This window comes from Cimex lectularius, unplaced genomic scaffold (assembly GCF_000648675.2).
Source record: "Cimex lectularius strain Harlan isolate CLEC.00 unplaced genomic scaffold, Clec_2.1 scaffold121, whole genome shotgun sequence".
Classification (NCBI taxonomy): domain Eukaryota; kingdom Metazoa; phylum Arthropoda; class Insecta; order Hemiptera; family Cimicidae; genus Cimex; species Cimex lectularius.
This window is the reverse complement of record NW_019392904.1, coordinates 321,113-334,660: the sequence shown is the minus strand read 5'-3', so window position 1 is coordinate 334,660 and position 13,548 is coordinate 321,113. Positions and strand designations below refer to the sequence as shown.

The 13,548-nt window shown below is 37.9% G+C and overlaps 2 protein-coding genes across 2 annotated transcripts; both read left to right on the top strand.

The window, feature by feature from the left end:
- The first annotated feature begins 216 nt into the window (after window positions 1–216).
- Window positions 217–2,584, top strand: LOC112127793 (hornerin-like). Its single transcript, XM_024229243.1, has one exon. It carries the CDS (start codon window positions 776–778, stop codon window positions 2,327–2,329), a length of 1,554 nt encoding a protein of 517 aa, XP_024085011.1. The 5' UTR covers window positions 217–775; the 3' UTR covers window positions 2,330–2,584.
- A 9,650-nt stretch (window positions 2,585–12,234) lies between these two features.
- On the top strand, window positions 12,235–13,278 carry LOC106661004 (innexin inx7-like). Its single transcript, XM_014384101.1, has one exon. It carries the CDS (start codon window positions 12,235–12,237, stop codon window positions 13,276–13,278), a length of 1,044 nt encoding a protein of 347 aa, XP_014239587.1.
- Window positions 13,279–13,548: the final 270 nt, after the last annotated feature.

Below are 13,548 nucleotides of genomic sequence, written 5' to 3'. Positions count from 1 at the left end.
GAAAATGTTTTTCTGAAACCTACATCACACCAGACCGCATCTCACGATTTCTAAATAAAAAGTTTTGCAGTATATGTAGCACAAATTAACCTGATGTTTTTCGCAATGTTTTAGTTGATCTATACAATAAATATCATAGAAAATTGTATATAAGTTTTAGGGGAAATTGAGAAAAACAAGATGTAGAAAAATTAAAATGATGATAATTGACGTAATTAGTGCAGTTCAGAATAGCGTGCTATCGTCCCTAATAGTGGTAAAGTGCGACATAAATTTTAACGGAACCTTTTAAAAAAATCTTATTGGAAATTCTCACCATCTGCAAAGTTATTTTTGATTAATTAACGGAGCATATCGATAACAGTTACAAGCTTTGGTGCTTTTAATTCACAAGAGTGGTTTTCGTTATCTTTATTTTCTCCTCGTCCCGGTTGCATAAATAAGTCAATTAGTTGCAACGCATGCAATTTAATTCCTGGTTCACGCCAAATGACCATAAGTTGTGCATTATCTCGATGTTTGTCTGCTGCGGTTGATTTGAGATTTCGTTTTAGAAAATTGTTTCTTTTTTCTTTGTGTCGAACTGGTTTCATTACGACCGAGGAGACTATTAATGTCGCGGTCTGTTAGAATGGCCCATTTGGGAATCGGCCGGAATGACGAAGGTTTTCCACTTTAATTTAGAACGCAGTAAACCTCAGCTTCAGTTCAGCCGAGCGGACCGGCGTGTACAAACCCGACCGATTGAGAATTTTGGATGGTTCATGGCTAATTAATGGTTTGTCAATGTCGGATCATGTGTCAACTCCCTACTCCCAGTTTCATGGATATAAACACCCCGTCGAACCGGACTGGTCCGATAGTCATGTTGATCTCCGTCGTGTTTCTACTTCTCGGCTCGATTTTCGCTAAGAACGTCCAAAAGAAGGACGTTCAGATCGTCGGATCGGACAACCATTACAGCTACCGCCCTTACTCGGGAGACAGTAACGGACCGAAAATAGACGCGGACGCCGCTGCTCAAGTGAACTACCCAGTGAAGACCGTCCAGAGGTACAAGGATGAAAACGGTAATGTGAGAATAATCACAACTTATAACAGCAATAACGACGACCCACAGCCGATTTACAACCAAAATGGAGTAATTTTCCCAGTCTTGATAGAATCTCCTAGTCCGTATTCTCAACAAATAACAGAGCCTTCCACCCCTGTTGTCCCACAGCAGAGCCGAAATTCTCTCCGTTACTCTGAAACAATACTAGAACCCAGGAAAACTCAGTATTTAGCTTCAAAAAGTATAAGATTTCCTGACAATAATGGACAGCTTACAGCCGACCAACACGAAACCACGTCACGAGATGGCGGAGCTACTAGTTACAACCATCAATCTTCTTACAACACAGTGTCTAAAAGACCAACAATTCATGTGGCGACAGGAAACAATATTGATGTTCAGAATAATCACGGTTTGATTCAGCCCTTACAAGTAGCGGGGACAAATTATATTGCAGATGTGAACGATGATGGTGAATACGATTCGAGCAAACAAGAAGAATACAAAGATGGAGGGGAGTACGTTGATGATGGTTATCATGTGTCCCCAGTGACTTCCTATCATCACGGAGGTGGAGAGGGTTTTCATCAAGGAGGTGGAGGAGGATATCACGGAGGAGGAGGCGGCTATCAAATCATCTCTGGAAACGGTGATCACTCGAAGAGTTCCGGAGGTTCATACTCTCGGGGCCACTTCGAATCTGGGGGCGACAAAGGAAGCAAAGGTCACAAAAACAACGAACACTACGAAAAGGGTCATTCCGAACGCCATGGCCACGAAGATGAGAAGGGCGGAACCAAGAATGAACAAGGCGAGAAAACGGGTCACCACGACGAGGCCAACAGCTACGCGAACGGTTACCGGTCCTCCGACGGCGGGAACGCCCACGAAAAGAGCCATTCGAAAGGCCACAAAAAAGGCCATAAGACGAAGGGCTTCAGAACGGTACACCACAAAGACGAGTACAAGAAAGACGAGGTGTTCTACGATGAGGAGCACGACGCCGGACAGAATAAAGGGCAAGGCCACGGGCGCACTCACCACAAAGATACAAAGGGCGGGGGTCACAAAAAAGGACACGTTAACTCAGGGTATAAAAACGGGCACAAGGGCTATCACGGAGATAAAGAACACGGCTATTCTTACACCAATACCAAAGGACATGAGAGTAGTGGTGGTCGCAAATCGCACGATGGGGACCATTTGTACTACCAAAAAGGAGCTGGACACAAAAACAGAGAAACCCATAGTAATGGTGGACATGGTCACTATTAAATAAAAAGAAAAACAAACATTTTAAAAATATGCGGTTAATTTTTGTTTTTAACCCATTGAAAAACAATTTTATTGTGTTTATTTCAAGATTTTTATAGATATTTTTAAAATCTCTTATAGAACACTTCTATGTTTTCAGTGTATTGTACAATAACAGTGTATGTTTGTAAATATTGAGATTTCCATTTTCCACTATTTATTTACTTTGATATTGAACAGAACAGAGTGAGTGGTAATTATATTAAATGAAAATGTTCAGTGAGATCTTTTCTTTATTTATTGACCCGTCTGTCTGCCTGAATAATGCCACGATTCACAATGATCTCTCGCTCCCTGAGTCACGGCACTCGTGTTAAATTGTCTCGATCCGAAAGAGAAATTACAACTCCAATAGTACACGCTGAATTATCTTGCCATATGGTAAATCGGGAGCTAACGGTAAAATAGTTCCAGATCCCCACCTTCAACAGCCCCCCGACTAAAAGCAGGTGAAGCGAAATGAAACAATTAAACCGTGGCAAACACAAAAACCATCATTTTGTCAGATATAAAGCGGGTATTGTTCAAATCGAAGCAGGTGAAGCATCTGCCCACTAATAAGGCCCATTACGCTTTTCTAACCACAACCCTTCACTCTACGCAATCGAACCGGACGAGCTCGGGGGAGGAAAACAATTCAAATCCCTTGCGTTTGCTGCGAAACCATCGTCGGTTGGTTACGTCCGAAATTGTTATTGTTTTTAAAAAGGAAACACTTTTAAAAAGATATCCATCTAGGAATATGCCCGTGGATGATAGGGGGATGAAATGGGTGGGCAGGTGCTACATAAAACCAATCTGCATATAGGAATGAGTCATTCTTCAATTAACAATCTGCTCCCCTCGTCCCGCCGAGCTGACCGCTGCCATCATTAAGCTCATTTCAGTGCCTTGAATAATTTTCATACGTAAGCAGGAAGCAACATATGGCGAGGGACGCTACTGTTTGACCGAAGATTCTCATTTGCAATGCAAGGACAGTCCACTTAACCTAAAGGATTTTCTGACAACTGAGTTTAATGTATCAACAATACCTTGGAATCTATTCCACCTGTCCCTCCGAATGCGGGCAGTTTAAAGTCAATTTTCATAGGAAAACGGAAAAAGCCTGATGGAGACAATAAGGGCCATAGGTGAGGGTGTGCGCCACGCGACTTAATTTATACCCACTTTTTTTCCTTTCCCGCTTCCTCTTCTGTACTTGTTGAAAGAAAAAGGAAGGAAGCGGTCGAGTGCGGGCCATTAGCCTCCCCCGAGCACACCTGTAAGAAGAGAAATTAAGAGGGCTTAATTGGCATACTGCAACTCTGACTCATCCTCAAGGATGCAGCGAATCTCGGTTTCTTTCCCACGGTTTTCCAGGACGAGCACACCTGTCTCCATTGTTTTTCCGAAGCGCTCATAGAAAATTCAATTGTTCTTTTGATTGTGGTCTTAATTGGACGGTTCATATTTAATTCTTGGAAGCTTTTCGACAGTCACGACTTTGAAAAATTAAAAGCCATAGCGGACTCGTCTTTGTTAAAATAAATAAAACAGTAAAATCACCTTACACCTGCAGCTCTTACCGTTTAAGTTATACAAATTTCCAGTGGTTTTTACTTACCAACTTTATTGAACATAAACCCTACATATTAGGGGTATTCATGATGTTTGTAAGATGTTTACTCCTGTTAGCACGAATAGAGAAATGTCTATTAAGATCGTGAATGCCCCCTTCTTTTCTTAGAATTAATTTTTTTTCTTTAAGTTAATTTTTCCGCAATGCTGCGCGTGACGATTGGTAGAACAACACAAAATTAAAGCTATAACAGTCCTTGAAGGTTTATTGTTTTTTGTATTGGTTTTCTTTTGTGTTAAATTGTAAGATGCCAGAAGTTAGTAAATAAGAAAAATTAATCAACTCTTTCATTGAAAATTCTCTTTATGTACTCGAAAATTACTAACAAATGACACCCTACCTAAATTGTATCCTAATTGTATATATAATGTTTGAGTGCATAAGGACAGGGCAGAAATCAACAAAAGAAATGTATTGGTCTGTTTTAATTAATGCGTATTTACGAATAAAAATGAATGTAAACAAAAAACATCTGTAAAATTCATGGCTGGCATGTTCGTTACCTACGCCCTAACGGATAGCAAAGGGATTACATTTTCGACTTAACATATAACATTGGCTCTGGCCTGTTAGATCGAGCGATGTTAACTAGCCCATTCTTACAAGTCTACGTCATCGTTTTTCTCGATCTAACAGGACCAAACAGAGTTAACAGGGTTAACACAAAGATAGTCAATACCCCTATATTTTTTACAGAAAAGTTTAAGTGTATGGACTTTTGAAAATAAAGCTTTTTTTTATTGCTACCCACCATAAAGTAAAACTGTCCTAATCAAGTTGAAGGCAAGCAGGTGTTAAACTATTTACTCATAAAACAATATTGAAGTTAAAATAATCAATATTGAAGAAAATTCACTATTTTTCGTGGTCCGCTTGACCAATTAATAACATTCAATTAATTAAGGTTTTAAATTGAGATAAAAAAGTCATTTGAACAATGGCAAAAGGGAGGGAAAATTCAAAAGGTGGGGTTGAGATGGGAAGTTAGTGCCCGAGAGGATCGAAGTCACGATACCTCAAGTGGTAGAGTAGTGGCGTATCAAACCGAAGGTCGTGGATTCGAATCCCGCTCGTGACACTGACTTTTTTATCTCAACTTAAAACCTTAAATAATTGAAGTAAATATACTGCTGCACAATTAATACACAAAAATAATTTATGCGAAATTCGGGGGCGTGTATATTTCAGCAGGTGGACATTTCGAACAGTTGTAATATTTTCTATAATATTGTTAATATATCACAATATAATATTGTTTTTTCTTTCTTTTATGTAAGAAATTGAAGTTTGAGTTTTAGGAAATTGAAATTTGAGGTTTTAATAAATTTTTAACCCAAATAAGAAAGGGCTTGTACCATCAAGAGTCTGGAAAACGAAAAATAAACAGCGTTAGTTCCTACATTCCTTTGATTTGCTGTTTAACCTTTTTACTCCCAGATAGCAAATAACATAGTTATGACTTATTGTTAAATCCGCTGTGGCTAATCCCCGGTTGAGAAAAGAGATGGGATTTGAACTGCAACGCAGGTATTTGGGTGAACGAGTCTTGGGTAAGGTATTGGTTGAGGAGAAAAATCGATTTGACGGGAAATTTAGTTAGCTTTCAGCCTTTTCTCTCTACTTCGGCTTATTTTCCACTCCTCTTCAAAATATTAGCAGTAGAAGGCAAAATAAAGTGGTTTCGACCACCTAACTCACCAGACGAGCATTCCGCTATTTTAAAAAAATCATATCTCCGGTTCTATTGGACCGATTGTAAAAACTGAGATCTCATTTTTCTCTCCAAAAATTCTAGTTTTAAAGAAAAATGTGAAAATTGTGGGTTATTATTGATAATTATGAATTCGAATTCGGCTTATGTCGAATCGAGATCGAAAAAAATAAATCGGCCTTACATGAACAAACTACATTAAAAATGAAGGAGAGTCTCATTCATACTTGTTTCCTATCTAGAACTGCAAAGAAAAAAAAATTGGGTGGGCGCATTAGCTTGGATATATATATAGTGATTAGTGACCGTTAATCGATATTTATTTAGAAATCGTGAGATGTGGTCTGGTGTGATGTAGGTTTCAGAAAAATATTTTCTTTAAGGTGGCCCGACAAAGAAAATGTTTTTCTGAAACCTACATCACACCAGACCGCATCTCACGATTAAAAAAAAAAAAATATATATATATATATGTGTGTGTGTGTGTGTGTGTGCGCGCGCGTGTGTGTGTGTGTGTGTGTGCGCGCGCGTGTGTGTATGTTGTGTGTATTTGTCTTCTAAGATAATAACAATTTATAGAAGATTACGCTTTTTTTACTTGCTAGCACGTTACTTTTGACTCAAATATATTTTATTAATTCATCATATAACTAATACGTCCATTATTAAATGTACTTAAACCACTTGATGATTTCAAATTTACTTAAGCGGAACAATTGGCGCAGGTGTAAATAAATAAAGAAAAGACCATTTCGCGTGTTTTTTACGAGCGTTCGCAACTGTAGAGGTCATATAAACCCTCAGGTTGCAGGTGTTTTTGAAAAAATGCCCATTTGTAAGTATGTTGGGTTCGAGTGCAGGGCCGCTGGATTCGAACCCGGGACCTTTACCTTACAGAGATGAGCGCCGTGTCAACGCCTAAACAACCGACGCTCCCATTTAGCATATTATTTATTTGGAATGGTACTACTTTTTACTTTGAATTACTTGCATTGTTTTATTGCTTTGTTTTATACAGGGTTTTTTCATTTGGTTTTTATCGATTCCGATGAAATATTGAATTTTCTCTTTGTCATATTCTCTCTACCTGCGTTTTTGCGTTATATTTTTTTTTACAAATAAAACTGTATCTGTGTAAAGAGAACTTGTAAATGGAAGATCAATGCATAGAGAAATAAAAGATAATAAAGCGGTTGGATCAGGAAGTGCTCTGGTCCTGTATAAAAGGAACCCTCACGATATCGCATGACGGTGCTCAATTTGGACGCCCAACCTCCATTAATCCGGTTAATCTCGCATCGTGTTGTCACATTATTCCCTTAAAGGTATCAACGGCGACCTTGTGATAACAATATTTGTAATTCACACTGCAAAGGTTTTAGTACAAACTTGAATTTAAATGTGCACACAGGGAAAGTCAGACGGACCTGAGTGGCAATCCTTGTCAGATGGATTTATTAACTCAGGTTTACGACCCGAAGCTCTCTTTTATTGTTTTATTGCTACCCGTGGATAGGCCGTGCAGGTGCATTTGAGTCATTCATCCCTATGCAAAGCGAGTACGGTATCTGATGGCCGTCTGTCCCTTCTTTGAGCAAGAACTGATTTACATTTTTACCCAAAACACCCTGTACAACATCTGTACTCGCTTTTAAACGTCGCGTGGAATTAATGAGTTTTTATTGCTCATAGGATTTTAATGATCTACGTCGGCACCAAATGTTTGTTTATTGTTAAACACTGGATAGCCCTCTTATTTCAACCATGCGACCTACTTAATTAATATTTTAATAATGTAAACCTAAAGATACCTCCGGAATAACACAAACAACGTTTTTACTTTAACTAAATGATATGTCTCAATTCAAATATAATTATAGCTTTATTGCATATAAAATTCCAATTCTGGAAGGTCGACGATAAACCAAACAAAATAATAATTTTTAAAAAAATTTAAAAACCAAGAACATACAAGTAAAGTCAAACATTGAAATGATTTTAAAGCTTATTTGAGTCAACAGTTTACGAAACTCACTCCCAAAAATTTTTTTGTTGTATCCCGATTGTAGATTTATTTAAGGTAGATCTACAGATTGCAACAAAATCCGTTGTGTTCCGACCTTATAAACTAAATGGCAAAAAGGAGGGAAAATTCGAAAGGTGGGGTTGAGATGGGAAGTTAATGCCCGAGTGGATCGAAGTCACGATAGCTCAAGTGGTACAGTAGCGGCGTATCAAGCCGAAGGTCGTTGGTTCGAATCCCGCTCGTGACCCTGACTTTTTATCTTACTTAAAAACCTTAATTAATTGAATGATATTAATTGGTCAAGCGGACCATGAAAAATAGTGAACTTATTAACTAATTTAAAAACGGGTTGAAATTGACGGAATTAACAGAAACCCGTCATCTCCAGGGCAAAACAAAGGGGTGATGGGGGCTTTCATTGAAGGTTTACTAAAATTTATCTGTAACGTATCCAAAGCCATTCTTAATCAAATAATCTTCAACTGCTGTACCTGCAGACTCAAATCTAAGACTACCAATCAACATTAAAAAATTAAACGACCTTCAAAAGATAAAAAATCTACATTTTATTTGATTTAGTGGTCCGCTTTACCAAATAAATTCTTTTCAATTAATTAAGGTTTTTGTTGAGATAAAAAAGTCAGTGTCACGAGCGGGATTCGAACCCACGACCTTCGCCTACATACGCTCGGTTAAATACTCCGCTTCTCTAACCACTTGAGCTATCATGACTCCGATCCACTCGGACACTAACTTCCCATCTCAACCACACCTTTTGAATTTTCCCTCCTTTTTGCCATTTTTCAAATGTCTGTAATAAAAATCTACCTGGCTTCAACAAAAAGTGTGCTGGAGAAAATCTTCAACTGGCGCACAACAACTGTGGAAACTATGGACACTTTTAGATTTCCTAACGCACTTTCTTAACGTACTTTGTCAGAAGTCCAAAATACATTTTTTTAGGTTGTAAGAACGTATACCACTTTGGACATTCAAACACAGTTAAAAAATATGTTACTGATTTTACAACATTATGATTTTCCCTGCAAATTTAACGAATAAAAAATGGTTGTCAGTAAATTTCTGGTGTCTGTTTTAGCAGAAACCCTATGTTCAAGCTGAATTCAATATTTAGGGTACTACTGATCAGTTAAAAAAATTCAAATGCATACACAATTCAAAACACTTTGCAAACTAGAAAATGAAAAAACCTCAAAAATGTACAATCTGAAAATGAAACTTTTTTGCTTTTCCAAAAGTTTAATTTCTTGGACATGACAAATTTTTGAACGATTGATGCATTAAAAGATTAAATTCGTTAAAACATATCTATTTAATCCATTACATTTCCTGGTCCGATTGACCAAATAACTTCTTTCAATTAATGAATGTTCATATAAGGTATTGGTTGAAATGAAAAAGTTAGTGTCACGAGCGGGATTCGAACCCATGACGTTCGGCTCAATACGCCGCTGCTCCAGCCACTTCAGCTATCGTCACTTCCGTCCACTCGGATCCCGCTCGTGACACTAACTTTTTCATTTCAACCAATACCAATACCTTACATAAAGATTAATTAATTGAAAAAAATCATACCTATATTGTCATGCATATACAATGTTTTGTAAACCGTGGGATCAGATCATAGTTTATTTTGATAATTATGTCGCGTCTAGAAGGAAACTTTGATATGGAACATTAAACGAGAAATTGTGCCACATCTCTGAGCCTGGCGTGACATAGATAGAACAAGGTCCACCCATCCAGGGAATGCCATTTAATCATATTCGTCGTACTTTACTTTCATTCTCAACATTTTTATTCACAACAACCACAGATCACCCAAATTTAGAAAGTGGCAAGAGGACATTGTTTGATCAAGGTTTTTATTCCGCTGAAAGGAATTGATATTCCTCCATCACCCTCCACACATTTTGTATCAGTAATCTAATAATAATGGTCGATGTAGTACTCAATATTCCGCCATCGACCCTCTCGCACATTCACGCTAATAAATACTTTCAGTTTCAAAATACACAAATAAATACAAGACGATAAATCATTAAAGTATTATATAGAGTAAAACACCAATAGAACGTGGAACCTGCTTCCCAGATATTCGCAACCATTTTTCAAGATCAATTTTCATATCGAGTGACATTCCTACCGCTCTCTATATGGAGCCAAGGAATGAGACCCCTCAATTAATTGCAAGCTTTGCCCAAATGTCGTGTGGCAACTTCGTATGGCGTATTCGAAATCTCGTGAGGATGACCCCCTGCCATACGAGTCAGATTCCACGAAGCCTCTAGATCAACTAACTCACTATCAGTCCTTGGCAATGTTGGTACTGAGTCGGTCTTCAAGGAAATTTGAGATAGCTTGTAAAAAACTTAAATATGTCAATCTGAAGACATATTTAGGATTGTTTTGCCCTGATTATGGCCTTAATATCGAAAGCTTGACAGTAACAACTGAACTTGCTTTCTTCTTCAAGACCATACCTTGATCCAAAGTGTTCGTGAGTCGATATTTTTAATACTGCAAAGGAGTCAAATTCTCTGCGGGTCACCTATCGACAGACTTTTGAAATATGAGGCTTTTTACCGACTCGGCCTACTTATGTTGTCCCTTTGTTTAATCATATTTTTAATGCATTTTTAGAGCTGGGATCGCGGTGGTCTGGTCCATGTTTCAAATTTAATAATAATAACAATATAATATTATATGATAATAATAATGTTTATTTAGAAACGAAAAAAAGAATGAAATTTATACAACACAAAGTATATGAACATTATACAGCATAGTAAATACTGTCCAAATTATTAAACTATTATTATCACAATTATTAGGTATTATTACAGTATAATTCATGAGTAATGTGTCAGACGTTAGGAGCTGTTTTAAAACTAGAAATCCAAGTAAACTTTTTCCCATCTAATTTTTAATATTAAAGGTTATTAATTAAGGTTTTAAGTTGAGATAAAAAAGTCAGTGTAACGAGAGCTCGTGGTAGAGTAGCGGCGTATCAAGCCGAAGGTCGTGGGTTCGAATCCCGCTCGTGACACTGAATTTTTATCTCAACTTAAAACCTTAATTGATTAAATGATATTGGTCAAGAGGACCACGAAAAATAAGGAATTAATGGTTATATTTCTGTTTTGCGTTTATGTTTCATAAAATTCCAGTTTTTCCACAAAAGCCAGCATATCTTCTGTACCTTTGGTCGCCCAGCAAATTTGATCACTCCGCTAAATCTACGTGCTTGTTTCATTCTATTTTCAACATAAAAAACGCAAAGAAAAGGATCTTGAAATTTTAAAATATGAAATTGAGAAAATTTTAATTTCATTGCACGATTTTTTGTGTTTAAATAAACTTGTGCCAATTTTGCAAATCTTCACTCATAAATACACTCACGAATGTTCTTCTGGTGGCGATTCCGATTTAGATTGTGGAAAAAATTTAACAAGTGTAAAAAACCACTAGGTGCAAGTGGACGGAAATTAATAAAATGATTGTTTATCAGAGCTTCCTATGCATGCACCATGCTTAACTAAAAATTTTACAATTTAGATATTTACATATTTGGTCGTATTTATGAAAGGAAAAATTGAAGCTGAAAATTCATCACATGTCAGTTTATCGTCAACCCTTATACAACGGTACTCATTCATAGTTTAGAGTATAGAAAAACAATTTCATGCAGTTTGTGTGTCATAAGAAGAATGAAAGGAACTATTCGAAATGGTCGTTCGGAACTCCCATTGTTATGGGTTCCATTCTGAAACGTCTAGAATCAAAGTTTGTACAGACAACGTTTAATAATAATAGCCGGACCCCCCTTCCTTCCGATGGTTGCGCAAAACGGCGGATCGTCCGTTTTGAAGAAGACGTATGCCGCTCGGACACGGAGGACTGGACGTCGTTAAATCGTAATAGGTCGTCATTAATTATCCGATAAGAGCGGAGAGGGTGTGAGGACAAGAGAGTTAATGAGTGACCAGCGAGCATGACGTCCTGACACTCCATAGCTGTCTCGTTTCCGTCCCCCAGACCGATATATCTTGAGGGGAGTGACCGTTCTCTGACAGCTATGAAAAGAAAACGCGATTAAGTCCGATTCTGCCGAAGAGCAGGGGTACGACTGGTTTTTGTGAAACCAAAGGTCACAATGGGATCCTACCTGCCACAGGACGGATGAAAACTGTTGATTTCACTATCCTACCGTCAATAATAATATACATTTAAAACATCCCTCCTAATCCACTCATTACAAAAATATATATTATAAAACTAGAATTTTTTTTAAAGATTCTTACATAGTCCTAAAAAAAACTAAATTGTATTTTTATAAACAAAAAAATGTAAAAGTTCAAAATACGGTGAATTAGCAGAAGAAACTGCTGCGCTGCTTGGTAATAAAGTGTCATGAATCATCGCATGAGAATTTGTTTTATTAAAAGGTAAACAATAAAAATTTCTGACTGCCCAGTTCAGTCGATATGGATGATCCGACCAGGTTTGCGAAGAAAAGCTCATTCAAGACACGAACCTGGAATGCTTCAGCATCATTCCTTCATACGACAATGAATCTTTTTTATTTAACTAGCATTTCCTTTACAAGTATCGTGTATTTCGTAGAAGGTACTAAATGCCTAGGAGGCGCGGAAGTGCCAACGGCCATTTACACATTCTGCTACCTCTACGGCATGTCATCTGCCGACGGGTACGTTTCGTATTATCCGTGGATCCTGTTATTCCTCGCCGTCCAGTGCGCGATTAACCTCGCTCCTTTTCTCATCTACGGTCCAGCTTGTCGAAAAAGTCTCCAGGACTTCGAGAAGCTCAGACACGCTTATCTCTCTTTCCCTGAAGAGTGCGACATTCGCGACGAGAAAATTATGACACCTGCTTCGAAGGACAGGGCCATTTTAGAAGCAGTGGATCTCGTCAAAGGAAGGATCGACAACAGCGTCAACAGAACGTGGATGTTCAATTATTTTATCTTGGAAATTTTCAGCATAGTAGCTTTTCTTACCAGGGTATTTTTTGCCGATAAATTTCTTAATCAAAAGTACAGGTATTTAGGATTTAAACTTGACAAGTTGGAGTCTATCTTCCCGACTGTAGGAAAGTGTACATTTCGCAAATTTGGACCGTCGGGAACTATACAAATCTTCGATTTTTACTGCGTGCTCACAATCAACTCGATCTTCGACAAAGTGATGGTCGTTAATTGGTTCTTGGACGTTATCGCAGCAATCCTTCTAGCGGGAAACCTTCTATTCGAGTTTTTCCAAATTTTGTTCCACAAAGGAGAATTTTTTAACAAACTGTTCGGGCCTCCTGTAGCGAACGTTGATCGGAGTTGGTTCCAAGGCTTGAATTACTCTGACTGGCTGTTCTTCTCCTATTTGTCGGAAAACACACCACCTCAGATCTTCACCGACCTGATCACCCAAGTGCATCAAGGATATCACCGAGGGGAAAAAGTCGTCAAAGAAGAAAGCGTATCACATCTGGCTGTAAGTGAATCTCACAACTAACAAACCGTTATTCATTTACCATAGAGTCGGGACATTATTTTAGATAAGAACCTACATAAGAGCAACCGTTATATGATACGTTAAAGGTTAAAGCAATATGGTTTTGGTCGTAAATTTAGGAATAATCGCCTCGTTCTAGGGTCCAGCTCTGCCTCCTTTTATTGTATGCAACTGGTATCAAAGAGGGGATCTCTAATTTAGTAGAGGTCCTCTTATGTTAAGAGGTTAATGCAGTGGCATCTTGATATGAAATGGGCCAGCGGCCAGTCT